This window comes from Glycine max, chromosome 1 (genome assembly GCF_000004515.6).
Source record: "Glycine max cultivar Williams 82 chromosome 1, Glycine_max_v4.0, whole genome shotgun sequence".
Classification (NCBI taxonomy): Eukaryota; Viridiplantae; Streptophyta; class Magnoliopsida; order Fabales; family Fabaceae; genus Glycine; species Glycine max.
The window spans coordinates 56,275,150-56,289,533 of record NC_016088.4 but is presented as its reverse complement, the minus strand read 5'-3'; the positions used below and the strand labels follow the sequence as shown (position 1 = coordinate 56,289,533).

At 31.8% G+C, this 14,384-nt stretch overlaps 2 protein-coding genes across 2 annotated transcripts; one reads left to right on the top strand and one right to left on the bottom strand.

Moving 5' to 3' along the window:
* Nucleotides 1-2,143: 2,143 nt before the first annotated feature.
* Nucleotides 2,144-4,152, top strand: LOC100807473 (probable membrane-associated kinase regulator 2). The gene is made up of 2 exons (XM_003517441.5): nucleotides 2,144-3,535; nucleotides 3,634-4,152. The coding sequence occupies exons 1-2, from the start codon at nucleotides 2,476-2,478 to the stop codon at nucleotides 3,723-3,725; spliced, it is 1,152 nt and encodes a 383-aa protein (XP_003517489.1). The 5' UTR covers nucleotides 2,144-2,475; the 3' UTR covers nucleotides 3,726-4,152.
* Nucleotides 4,153-10,902: 6,750 nt separating this feature from the next.
* LOC102668526 (late embryogenesis abundant protein At1g64065) lies at nucleotides 10,903-11,559 on the bottom strand. The gene has a single exon (XM_006574246.1). The coding sequence runs from the start codon at nucleotides 11,557-11,559 to the stop codon at nucleotides 10,903-10,905; it is 657 nt and encodes a 218-aa protein (XP_006574309.1).
* Between the last annotated feature and the right edge of the window lie 2,825 nt (nucleotides 11,560-14,384).

Here is a 14,384-nt window from a genome sequence, read left to right as displayed (position 1 = left end):
TATAATAGGGCTCACCCATGAGTGAGCACGGCACGTGAGTTATCCATTTGTCTTTAATATACGAGTGGCCCACCTTTCGTCCAATTTTAAATTTCAGTTTCTTGGTTCAACAGCTACGTAGCATCTTTCGTAAATTATTACCATAAATAATATTACTACTCACAACTCACAAGGGACTTCAACTCGTCGGAAAGATCTCAATTTGAGTTATTCTAATGTTCTTTTGAAACATTATTTTAGTAATCTTCTTAAGGCTGTGAATAAAAATATATTAAATTAAATAAATATAAATTTGTATTATATTCAAGAGATTTAAAAATATTACTTTCTATTAAGCATATACGAAAATCACTAAAATAGATTAGTTAATAAAACTTATTTTTTATATGCAATGGTTTACCTTAAATTTCTTTGTTATCTTATGACTAGTTTAATTTTTTATAACTTGTTAAGTTATGAATGATTATAATTTTTTATTAATATGAAATGATTATAATTTTTTTATGGCAAACCAAATTTTTATAATTTTTTTAAAAAATATAAATTTCCGTATTTGACATTTTGGATAAAAAGGTCAAACAAAAAAAAAAACAGGAAACACAGAAAGGCAATGTTTTGGGGAAAAAGACAGAGCATCGTACAGTACAATCTGAGTCGAGTCCGGACCCTCATGGAGCGGCGTGTACATGGGCAGCATAGAATGAGAGTATATAAAAAATTAATTTCATCTCTTTTCATTTTCACAACCATCTTATTATTTTATATCAAACATATCTTAACATTAATAAAAAAAATGAATTTTAATTGTGTAATTACATAAAAATAGTTAATATTAATTTTATTTTAATCTTATTTTTTCTTTTAATTCCTTTATACTATTATTAATTCAGTTTATAAATTATTTAAAATGCATTAATATGGTCTTTAAATTTTAAAATGCTCCAATTAGATTCTTCAATTATTAAAAATATACCAATTAAGGGTGGATTTGTTTAAAATTAAATAATAAATTTTTAAGAAGTTTAGCTTCATAAAAAAATATAAAAATGCTTGTTTTAAGTAAAATAAATTTAGATAAATATATAAAAAAATCATAAATCAACCTAATTTATTTAAAAAACACTTATTTTAAAAAATAAGTTTAAACAAATTAACCCTAAGTCATTTTTGTCATATTTATTAATTTGAGTAATGAAATTATCTTGTATCACTCTCAATTAAAATGGTCATGTCAAATAATACATGTAAGATGTATTCAACTTAACCTTGTTAACATTAAACTTACAAAAGAATTTAATTAATATAATTTTAACAATTAAAAGATCTAGTTAAAGCATTTTAAAAATTAAGGACTAGATTAGTAATTAAGGATTCACAAAAACTACTTATAATTAAGAATGACAAAGTGTATCTACACTTACAAACACTTACAAGTACTTACAAAAATATTTAAAAATTGAATAAATAATTACTTACAATATTAGAACTAGATACGAGATGAGTATATACCTATAAATTTACACTGATATGAGTACTATAGTACTCTAATCTCTACTTTCAAATAGCATCACTGTCAAAGAGTGAAAAAAAAATCATAAATTCTTATGTTGAATGATTATTATTAGAGAATGAAAATTTTTAATTAGAGTTTTTTTAAGCGACCAAAATATTAACTTTAATAATGGTTAGGTTGGGTAATTATTTTTATAATTTTTCTATCACTTAAATTTGGATGAATTAATATTATATTTACTTGTTTTTATAATTATGTGTGTATGCTTTTAATATTATATTTAGGTTATTTAAAAATACATTTTTATTATAATTATAGTAATTGCTTTAATTAATTTTTTTTATTAATTTACTATTATTGATCATATACATAAGAAAAATACAAATCACAAATATATAAATATCCAATAGATACAAAAATCAAAATTAAAATTAATATATGTGCATGTTTAAAAACAAATACTATAAACTCCTACCTAAATTCTACCAGTTATCATCTCTATTAGTAATTAAGCCTACATTCTATTTAGGCCACCCGTAAGACAAGTAATAAATAATGAAATACCACAAAACAAGCTCACTTTAATTTCATATATATATATACACACACAGAGGAAGTATACTACTTACTGTTACTACATTATAAAATGAAATATTGAATGGATGCGGATAATGAATAGTATACAATACTACCCCACCCCCGCGTTCAGAACACACTATTTTTCCTACAAAATTTACTCTCTCTTCCCTTCGTATTTATCTGACTGAGGTCACATGACTACCCTGCAACTGAGCAATCTGACAAAATTTAATAAATAAAAGCAAAGGAAACCACTTCCCCCTCTCTTTCTCTCTGTTTCCTCTGCCACTCCCCATCACTATTGCAAACTCCATTAAGCAAAAACAAAATCATCCAAATCTCTCTCTCTCTGTGCCCACTTGTGTATACTGGCTCTCCCAACCATGGAAGCTTTCACCTTGCTCAAATACTGGAGAGGCGGCGGTGCTCTCGGACACCCACCTTCCTCCGACACTCCCTCTTCACGCACCGCCACCACCACCACCATCCTCACCGCCGTCGAAAACGAAAATGCAACCGAAAGCGACGACGACGACGACGGCCCCTTCTTCGACTTAGAGTTCACCGTCCCCGACGAAGACGCTCATGAAAATCCAAACGCGAACCACACCCAAGAAGAAGAAGATGAAGATATTAACATCGAAGAATCCGACGGCGAGAGAGAGTTTAAGTTCACTCTCTCCCCTTCGAGCAACGACCGTAGTGATCCGAACCTCTCGCCGCTGTCTCCTTCGGACGATCTGTTCTTCAAGGGAAAGCTGGTGCACGTGGACCCTTCCGAACCTAACTCCAAGCCTCAGTTCACCGCCTCCCTCTTAAAATCCGCCACCAAATTCCGCGTCTTCATGTTGGGCCTCAAAAAGCCCAAGCCCAACGACAAAGACTCCAACAACGGTTCCGATTCCGCAATTCCAGAGGCCCACAAAGACAAGAAGCACTTCACCGTCAAATTCAAAGTCGAAGAGGTCCCCATCGTCTCTCTCTTCAGCTCCAAAGCCAATAAAAACCAGAACCAAAAGCAAACCTCAGAGGACAAACCTTCCGAAGAGAAACGCTTCTCCAAGGAAGTAATGCACAAGTATTTGAAAATGGTCAAGCCTCTCTACATTAGAGTCTCGCGCCGCTACGGCGAAAAACTCAGCTTAAACCCCGCCGCAAAAGCACCGCCTCCGCCGCCCACGGCGGAACCAGAAGGTGTTAGTGTTGGTGGCGGCGAAACAAACGTGAAGAGTAGTACTCAAGGCCAAAAACTACCAGCAGGGCTTAGCGTTGTGTGCAAGCATTTGGGGAAAAGCCGTTCAGCATCTTCGGCGGTGGCGGCGGCGGCTCCTCCGGCGGTGTTTGTGTCTTCGAAACGACGCGATGATTCGCTGTTGCAGCAACAGGATGGGATTCAAGGCGCCATTTTACACTGCAAGAGATCCTTCAATGCATCCAGACCTGGTAGTGCAGTAACTCATTTTTTATTTTCTTTTTCGTCATCTAATGATTATAGTTAATTAATGTTGTGCGTGTACTTGCACTTGTACTTGTTGAAACAGAGTGTGAGTCTTCTCAGCTGCCGCGTTCTGTGAGCCATCCATGGGACGAGATAGGCATCAATGAAGCCAAAGACAAGCGCCTTTCAGCATAGAAAGCTTCCTTCCGGCGGTGTCAGTGTGTAAAAAGGAAAATTTATGTTATTACTATTAGACTATATTTTACACTCCAATGAAGTGAAAAAGAAGATGATAAAAATAGTAAAAAAGTAGAGTCGTGGGCCAGCATGATTTGTTCAGTTCAGATGAGTGAATGAAGCTCGTCATCCATTTAGCTTAGTGACTCTTTTTTTTTCTTTTTCTTCCTTGGTAGTGTAAACTGTAAAGCTCTTTCCGATAAAGCCAAAGAAGAATCAGAGCTTTTCCGTGCTTGTTTCTCCTGGACGTATCTCTCTGTATCTATATGTAATGTAGTAGCTACTAGCCAGGCTAGATCAAATACCACCCTAAATCTAATCCTTGTGTACAAAGTGCTTTGCTTTGGTTGGTACTTAGATCAAATACCATTGACTTGATTCATTATTTGATTTATTTCCCTTTTTTATTTGATTCACGAATCTAATGTTTTGTGTCGATATAATTGGGTATTTTAAACCTGGTCTAGCGGTCAAGGTGCGGGAAGAAGCAATTGGCTCAACTAATAATTATTGCAGTTGATTTCATAAAGTTTGAAACTTTTAATAATATGAAGCATCATAGTTACTCGAGAGAAGGGAAATGCGGTCAGAGAAGTGGGAAAGAGAGGGACATGAGCAGTGAAAGTTAGATTTTCTTTTGGGGGAAGAGAGGAAAAGAGTAGTATTTGACTGAGAAAAGATGGTGTGGTGAGGAGGGTGGATATGGAATTTTACATGGGAGTGTGTGAGAAGGAGCCATGTTCTAATCTGTGCTGTGAATACTGGTTTGGGTCTTTGGCTCTGCAATCACATGTGTCTGATGGCTAGCGGGTATCGGAATTGGCGAAACTGTGTCTGTTTTATTAATTTTGGTGCACCGAACCGATTCGTGTGTCGGGATATAGCGTCGTATATTCAATTTGTCTCTTAGTATTACATTTGGACCCCAAACCCCTACTAAGGTCTCTTGTCACGTCCTCCCAAAAGTTGGATGGAACCCCCATCCACCATCCTCAGCCCAATGGGCCCACACACGTTGATCATCATGTTGGTTTCTAGGGCCCACTAGAAAACCCAGTTCCTTAAAATCTTTCCCACCGCTTGCATATGTCATTTGTCGTCATTTTCGTTTTAGAAGGAGACAACTTAATAATATAATCAGGACAAGATTACAATAAATCTATGACTCGATACTTGGTAGTTTCGAATGCAAAGATGTGGACAAATGTAAGTATAATTTCTCGCTTTGACAGTTAAATAGCTTGTGTCTCCCGCTTCTAGGATTCATAACTGGTCGTGATTTAACACATCTTGTATTTTCCTGGATCTTGTGTGCTTACGCTTCAAACCTGCTATAAAATGTTTCCCTGTTATGAGCAAGAACGTTTTCGACATTACATGCACTGTATGGAGGATGGGATTCATCATCGTCCAATTAATTCTTCATGAAAATAGAATAAGATGGATTCATTCTGCATCAATTAAGTTGAGCTATTTTTTTTATAATAAATATATTCTTCGTCAGTCATTTATGACAATAACAATTAAGTCTTATTTCACGTGATGATATTTTGTCGGAAAAAAAATTCACGAGATGATATCATAAATCAAATAACTCCACAACATCATATTCTGATTTGTGAATCATATTTATAGACGAAATATTCAAATTTGAAACGTTTTAAATGTTTTCACCTATATTTTACCTACAGTGACAGATGATGGCATAGTCGGCAGTTTTTTTATTAGGAGCCAAAACATAATATTAATATTTTATAATCATTACGATTATATATATTCTAATATAATAGGAAAAGAATTTTCATTCAAACACTAGTACTCTTCATTCTTACATAATAATAAGAATAAAGAATAGACCATCATATTAATCCCTCAACTACTCAAGTATTGTCTTCTCTCTTATCTAGTCCCTAAAATAAATAAATATATAGATAATCCCTTAATTATTAAATATCTATTGGTTTAGTCCCTTAATTGGTATATTTTACTAATGCCAGAACCGAATTGATAGGTTTTTTATACTTGAAGGACTACTTTTTTTTTTTTTTTGTAATGGAGAATTAGTTATATAATTTTCTTATTTTAAGGACTATTTAGGAGACAGTAACATTTTAGAGATGAAATTGATAGTTTATTCCAATATTAAATTTATATTATTGAATTTTTCAGTCATTTTCCTGTCCATGTATATAATCATAAAATTTTTCAGTTAGACATCTTCCCATTTTGTGACAAAATCAAGTCTTAACAACGTTAGAAATTTCTATAACCAACAACTATGCATACTATATATAAAAATCATAGTCCATTATATATATAAAAAAAGGTTAAAATAAATTCAAGACTTAAAATATTTTTTTGCAAAATATATATAAATATAAGTGCATAATAAATAAAACTAAGGATATTGAGAAATAACTAATGATGGAAAAAAAAATCAGATTATTTGTTTGAATATATATATACGTACATTATTTGTTTTTTTTACAGAATATAAATTACTTGTTTGAAAGCAGCCGAAATGATAATCGTTCATGGGACAAACAGAATGACACCTATTTATATTTAACGATTAAATAATAGGTTTATTGACCCATTCGGCTTTTTCGACTATTTGTTCCATTTCGTACTTGGTATGGGCTTTGCTATACTTACCGTGTTTCTATTAAGTTTACATTTCAACTTTTTTTACAAAAATAAAAAACATTCTTGATAGAAACATATTTCTATTGCATATTTATCACAACAATTTCCACTTTGTTACGGAAGTGTGGATGCATAAAATCAAAAATATGTTTCTGTTTTATATTGTGAATTTATATATGAAGGAAATGATAAATATCCATTTTGGTCATTTAATTTGTTGGACACTAACCGTTAGATCTCTTAAAGATAAAATATTAAAATTTTGTTCCTAAATTTGAGAAAAGTGCAACAAATCCATCATGCCTTAAGTTAAGACTAGGTTTTATTGCTGACATTAGTTAAGACTTCTTTTGCTGGCATTGATTAAGATTTTATTGGTTGACATCAACTAAGATTATTTTTTGGCCGACATCAATCATTGCTATTTTTTTGTCGATGTCGACTAGGTTTTTTTTGTTGTTGGCATTAACTAGGGTTTTACAATTGACGTCAACTATGACTACTTTTTTGTCAACATCGACCGACGATGATTTTTGGCACACATTAGCCATGACTATTTTTTGGCCAATACTAGTTAGGGTTTTTTTTGTTTGACATCTATCAAGGCTATTTTTTGAGTGACGTCGGCTATGAATTTTCCAATCGATTGTTAGACGAGACAATTTTTTCGTCAACGTCTGTTAGATCATTTTGGACGATGTTGGTTAGTGATATTTTTTAGTTGACATCGACCAAAAAATAGCCCCAACTTTTGTTGATCGGATAAACATTGGTTGATGTTAGCCGTAAAAAAGCCTCAATCGACATCGACTGAAAAAAAAAACCTAGCCGATATCAACAAAAAAACAAGAATAATGTGGACCAAACACCCTAGCCGATGTTAGCAAAAAAAATAGTCATGACTGATGTCAATCAAAAACCCTAGTTGACGTTGACCAAAAAATGGTCTTAGAAGACATCTACCGAAATAAAACCCCAGTTGGCGTCGACCAAAAATAGCCTCGACCAATGTCGATCGAAAGATGTTGGCCGAAAAAACTCTAAAAGACATCGACCAAAAAATATCCTTGACCAAAGTTGGTCGAAAAAATCATAGGCGGCATCATTCGAAAAATAGCATCGGGCGATGTCATCTAAGAAACATCGTTAGCTAAAGTCAGCCAAAATACTCTGGACAACATCGACAAATAAATAGTCTTGAACAAAGTCGGCCAAAAATATCCTAACCAACATCGTTTGAAAAAAATAGCATTGATCGACGTTGGTTGAAAAATATCATCAACCAAAGTCAGCCAAAAAAACTCTAGCCGACATCGCCCAAATTATAACATTGACCGACGTTGATTGAAAAACATCATCAACTGAAGTTAGCCAAAAAACCTCTGGACGACATCGGCCAAAAAATAGCTCTAACCAAAGTCGTGTGAAACATAGCACTGGTTGACGTCAGTTGAAAAACATCATCAACTGACGTATGTCTAAAAATAGTCTCAGTTGACGTCAACTAAAAAATAGTCTCGGTCAATATCAAACAAAAAATATTATTGGCCAAAAATTCCATGTCGATCTCTACCAAAAAATTGCCCTAACCAATTAGGATCGAAAAAAATCATAGCGATGTTGATCAAATATTACCCACAAATTCTTTTATTATTGATTTGGATTAATTTTAATCCATTAAATATTGATAAGAGGATTTATTGGAATTTAAAAATTAATGAATAAATGATTAACCATTATAAAATTAAATGGAGGGATTTGAATCCATTCATTTGTTTTATTATTATTTTTTAATTTATGTGTGGTGCTGACTTAATGAAATTAAATTATCACGGAATAAGTTTTGTTTTTTTCCTATTTTATTCTCTTTCTCTCCTGCCGCAGCTCCACTTGCCGTAGTTTCAGAAAAAATAAAATAAAAAATCCAAGCTCCAAATTGACAAAATGCTACCGGTGGCCATAAGAATGCTGCAATTCCTAAACAACAAGACTTCACACTTAATTATGACTTATGATTTTGTTTCATGATACTTACAGTCATTTTCTAGTTTAAACTATTATAGTCACTTTGCAATAATAACTCACTCTATCACTCCACTAAGCTTAATTTCTTGCTCTTATTATTATTCAGATTGGAAGCGGAATTTGAAGGTGAAAGAGAATGGGAGCAAATGAAGAAGCAACGAATGACATGATGCAGAGGTTTTTCACTTTTTGAAGCAACCTAGCATCCCGCAATTCATCCCCTCGCAAATGCGCGCGAGGCATCATCAGCATCAAAACCCTCGCACCTGCCCCATTTCCCCTACACCCACCCGCACGCGATCACTCTCCCAGCTGCGGCAATGGAGGTGTTGATATAGCAAAACTTATTAGTGACAATTTAGCTTTAGCCTAGGCATTTTTTATGATGACAAATAAATCTCTTTCTTTTTTCCTAACCTCATTTAGCTTTAGGTTAAAAAAGAATGGATTTGTTGAATTTTTTGTAAATTCAAAAATAAAATTTTAATTTTTTATCTTTTTAAGAATTTAACTGTCAACAAATTTAATGATTAAATTGAATATTTATCTTAAAAAAGATGTGTTTCTATATCATGTGTATAGGGAATTCCTTATTATGTGATATAAGTAAAAAAATCTTAAATATCTTTGATCATGACACTTAGTTTCATATTACAAATAAGAATCAGAATGTCAACAATAGTAATTATAACAAACTTAGGTACACAATCACAATGAAAATACTTTTTTGTTACATCGGAAAAAAAAGGAGAGTTCTGAAAGCTCTCCTGAATAGCGTTGCAAAGCTGGAAGAAGATAGGGGAGCTATGACGGCATGAGACGGAGAGTGGTCTATAGGTCCGATGTGGGACTTTTATAGTTCTCCAACACTCCCCATTAAGTCTAACTAGATTGGACCAGTTGTGACTTGCATACCATCATGATTTAGAAATATAAAAATTTGGTATTATTAATGTTAGATAAAATTGATTTTGTCTCAAAATTCTAATTTGATTTGAAGTGATAAAATGTAGCTTTAGTTGAAAAATTTATACCATATTTTATACCAAACTTACTTTCAATATAAAAGCATCCGCACATAAATTATTTTACTTGAAAATCAATTTTACAAAAGTTGATTTACATTTTACACACACTTCCTTGTATTGGAAAATAAAATGTATTTTACACACACTTCCCTGAGGCTATATATGTTTATATATAAAAAATATTTTTTTTCCATTTTGCTAGAAAAATAAAATAAAACCTGAAGCAATTAAAAAAAAATCCCCTTTTGTACGTGCTTGGCTGAAAAAATAACTTTTAACATTTGCATAACGACTCATCTTTTTATTCTACTTTTTAACTTCTTTATGTTAAAAGATTAACTTATTCTGGTGTGTTGAATCGTTTCACGCTCGTTTATTGGACAGAACCCACAAACTTTCTTGTGGACTAAGCAATAATGCATGCTTTTCAGTATTTGGGTAAGTTTGTCTTACATTTTAGTTCAATTAGTTGTAAAGTAATTGTTGTTAATTTTTTTTAAGATCTCTATTTTGAAAGTAAGCTTTTTCAGAAACTATAATTTTGTAGGAAACTCTAATCCATTAGTAAATGTACCCGTGAATTCATGTGGATAATGCTGAAATTTCCATGAAATTCCATAAACAAAAAAAAAAAATACAATTTGGCGGGAAAATATCCCGCTAGTTTTATATCTATAAAAAAAATGTTCATATAATTAATAGTCCGTAGGAAAAATTGTATGAAATACATGTGAAAAAATTCACAGAAAAATCATATAATAATTCTAGTAGTATACATGCAATAATAGATTTGATAATTTTAAGATAGTTAACATAATAACGTTATATATAAAATTGAAAAAGTTAAAAAGCAAAGTTATATGAACCATATGAAAATAAGTGTGGGTCAAAAGCATACTTATTTTTTATTATTTTCAACCATAATATGAATTTTTTACATATAATAATATGTGTAATGTGCAATTAAGTTGGTAAAAGTGTAAGTCGCTCAAGATAAAAATCTGCTGCTTGAATGAACTATGAAACACCAGTTAACAGCAATATCAGAATAGTACTCAAAAGGTCGATGATTAGTTATTTTCTTTGGCATATGTGGATTGGAACAAAGAAAATAGAAGTAAAGAGAAAATATAAACACAAGAGAGAGAAATGTTAATTTTAGAAATTAACAAAAAATATATATTTTTTCCTTTCCTTTCAATTCAATTTTTTTAATCTCAGCATTCCTTTCTTTCCACGGTACAACTAGAAACACAGACTATAAAATTGAAATGTAATGGATTGCCATTTGCCAATGCAAACTATTTTACTACCATTGATAAATATGATTTCATCATTAAAGCCCTGAATAGTATGATCATTATGAAACATATATTCTTTAATGATTTGACAGTACACGATAAAACGAAGAACAATAACAACCTTGCTAGTTGCTATTAGCATTGGAAATGTTGTGTGGAATATGAGGTCAAGTTGAGATTCAGAATACAAGCCACTTCTATGGTCTTTTTCTTATTTACCATGTTCAGCACGTGCACTGTACCACTTAATTTTGCGTAGCTTCTGAGTTTCAGCATGCCTGCAGAGTCAGAGTGGGTAGTATCATTGGTTAGATTTCTCTTTACTACCACTAGCTTAGTACTGAAACTCATGTGAACCACGAAATCGATTTCTTTGGTTTCTCTACCCTCCAATCTCGCACCTTCCAATTCCCATGCACCAACACTGGAAGCCCCATAGAGCACACTCACTCTAGTGTTCCCGTAATAGAAGCGACAGAACAAGTTTGGGTTCGTGAGGGACACGCGAGCTAGCAAGGTCACCTTAAAGGAAGAATTTGATGAAACACTATGATTATTATAAGTATTGTGCATCAACCTGGCTGATTTCAACTGAATCTGGGGATCTCCCACCCGCAACACGATAGATGCAAAAACAAGCCAAATGAACAATATGGCTACAAAGACAACCAAAGCATACACCAAACATTTGCTGCTTTCTTTTTCTTCTTTGCGTGATGGGAACATGGCGATCACTTCCTCTGTTGTCATGCTGGATTTGTTTGCCACAGGACTTGACAAGGACTTTGCCATTTCTTTTCTTATTTTCAGAAACTGAAACTTGAAATTTTGCCAGAGAACTTCTGCTTTGGCGTGTGGGACAAAACTCCTTCTGTTCTGGGGAGAATACTTACATTTTATAGACTTTTTAATCGGGTTATTCTTTGTTTACTTACTTTTTCCTTAATTATTTTACTAACAAAGAATAAAAAATAATAATTTTTCCTTATCTCATTCATATGCTATAAGTTTTTTAAATTATTTTTTTTATTATCTTTGTGCCTTTAGAGAACATAAGTTATGAGAATGTATAATTTCTAATATTAAGGATGATGGAAACATGTATGATATTATGTTAGCCAAGTCTTTGATTTGAAAAGAGAATAGAGAAGAAATGATGTAACCAAAGTAAAAAAATCTCTTATATTTTATAAACTTTTTATTTATCTTCTTATGTGTTATTTTTATTTACATTTTTATTTAATTTCTCAAATTATTTTTTCTTTTTATTAATTTTCTTTTGTTTTTTATTGCTTTGATTTTTTCTCTCATTTTTAGGTATAGTTGAGGTGTTTGAAATTTGCATGCCATGAATTTTTAAGAAAAGCAAAAGAAGGGACATAATTGTGAAGAGTGTTGACTTGTTGACAAGTGCACTAAATTGTCACAAGTAGTAAAGTATTCGGAAGTTCGAGTATCGTTTGTACTTAGATTAATACAAATCTAATTTTTCATGCAAAAGATAAGAAATTTAAAATAAAAGATAAAGAAAGATAATAGATAAGATAAATATTTAAAGATAAAAATAGAAGATAGAAATTAAAAGATGATAAAGCTAAAAAGATAAGATATGATAATGTTGGGACGTGGCATGTCCTATTTCCCTAGGATATATGATTTTATGATTTTTCTTTACCAATTTAGGTGATTCTATCCTACCCACATCTATTCATACCTGTCCCTGATGCCTTACGATGACAAGTCTATTTTACCTATTTATCTCCCAAATGTCTTTGCAAAGACTCAATAGATGAAATGCATGAAGTGCTAATTCTATATGTTTGCTTTGACGCATGGACATAATGCAATCACTCTACGCCTAGCAATGATTTTATTATGATATATTTTCTTCTTGTTCTATTAGAAGTTATCCTCTTCCGAGCGTCTAACCCCTAAAACTAATGCATGCATATCTTCTTTAAATCTTATTTAGAAGTTACCCTCTCCCGAGCATCTAACCTAACCCCTATCAGAATATAATGAGTATGCAAGATAAAAACAGAAAAGAAAAACATGGAAAGAAAAACATGGCTTCTATGCCTACCAGGCCCTAACTAAGAGTTTAGCCACTTATGACCATTGATGGCTTTAGATCGCACGCTTAACGTGCATGTTGCAGGCTTAGCGTGTGCTTCTAATTTTTTCAAGCAAAAGATAAGAAATTTAAAATAAAATATGAATGTTTCATTAAAAAATATGAATTTTAATATATAAAATCAAATTCTTACGTACGAAACCTACGTATAATAATTCTTCAGTGAGATAGTGTTTATTTAAGCAAAAAGTTCAGTGAGACATTATTTACTGCAGTGCGTCTCTCTTTTTTCTCTTATTAGCACCGGAGGCAATTCACAAAAAAAATAAAAAGCACTCGAGGCAAAGAATTTGGATGTACGTATTGAATATTAACCTTTTTTGTTTACGGAATTACAGAACGCGCTTTCAGTTTCTTCTCACAGAAGGTCTTTTGTTTTTTTTTTCCCCGAAAGCCTTCTCACAGAAGTTATAAATAAATTAAAGCTTTCACATTATATAACTCTTGTCTTTTCATTTTCTTCAGTTTCTTCGTTACTAAGTTCTAAAACCAGAACAAAGTATGAGTTAATCCACCTAGCCAAAGAGTCTAGTGGCAAGCATTTTATATGTGGTGACACAGAAAGCGTAAGATCCATCTTTGCTGTTTCCAATACATGCGTTTGCTTTCTTGTCATTTTTAGCTTTTTCAATTACAAGGTTTTATGAAGGTTAGTTTTGCGTCAAAAGTTGTTTATAATTTTGCCCCACTCATAAATGTATTAAATAATTTTGTTGTAATTGTTAACTTTTTCCGAAAAAAATAATTGATAAAAATTTCTATCATCGAAAAAGTTTCTATTTCAAATGATAATTTTCTTATAATTTATAAAATATAGATTATTTCAAAAACGAATTTAAGGAAATATAATTTTTTTTCTTAAAAACTTCGCTGAACCGCCCAATAATGATATACTACTTACTAGGTAATCTGAAATCTGAATAGATGCTTCATGAGTGAGTGAGTTTAAATTTAAAATAAATATTTTTTATATATGTATTATTTTAGAAAACAGATAGAATTTACTTCTTAAAAAAATAAAAATATTTTTTTTAATTTAAAACGATTTACCCAAACTTATCTGAAAATCAGAAAATTACTTATTTTGTTTAAAAAAACATTTATTCTAAAAACAAACTCATTCTATATATTTATTTGTTAAGCTTGATCATGTTCGTCTTCTAAATCACTATCCCCTTTCAAGCATTATATTCCAACTAAGTCACACAATGTTCTTTATCAAAGTTTCAGTTTTAATTTATAATTTATAAAAGTAAAGAAAATCAAAGCATAAACTTAATCATATAAAATTATTTTAATTAATTTTTTCTTAGAATTTGTTAAGAAAATTAAAAGTCTTAAAAACATCATGAGCTAAGTTAAATTAAATTGATTGGGAACGAACAGAGCCGCGTTTCTTAGTTATGACTTATGTGAGCCAATACGGGCCCCATATAAAACGTATCATGGTGAGCTAGATTAAATTTGACATCATAAATTCGTA

Coding starts and splice junctions, on each gene's coding strand:
- LOC102668526 (XM_006574246.1), bottom strand. CDS start 11,559: ATGGCAAAGTCCTTGTCAAGTCCTGTGGCAAACAAATCCAGCATGACA.
- LOC100807473 (XM_003517441.5), top strand. CDS start 2,476: ATGGAAGCTTTCACCTTGCTCAAATACTGGAGAGGCGGCGGTGCTCTC. Junction 3,536..3,633: donor CTTCAATGCATCCAGACCTG/GTAGTGCAGTAA, acceptor TTGTTGAAACAG/AGTGTGAGTCTTCTCAGCTG.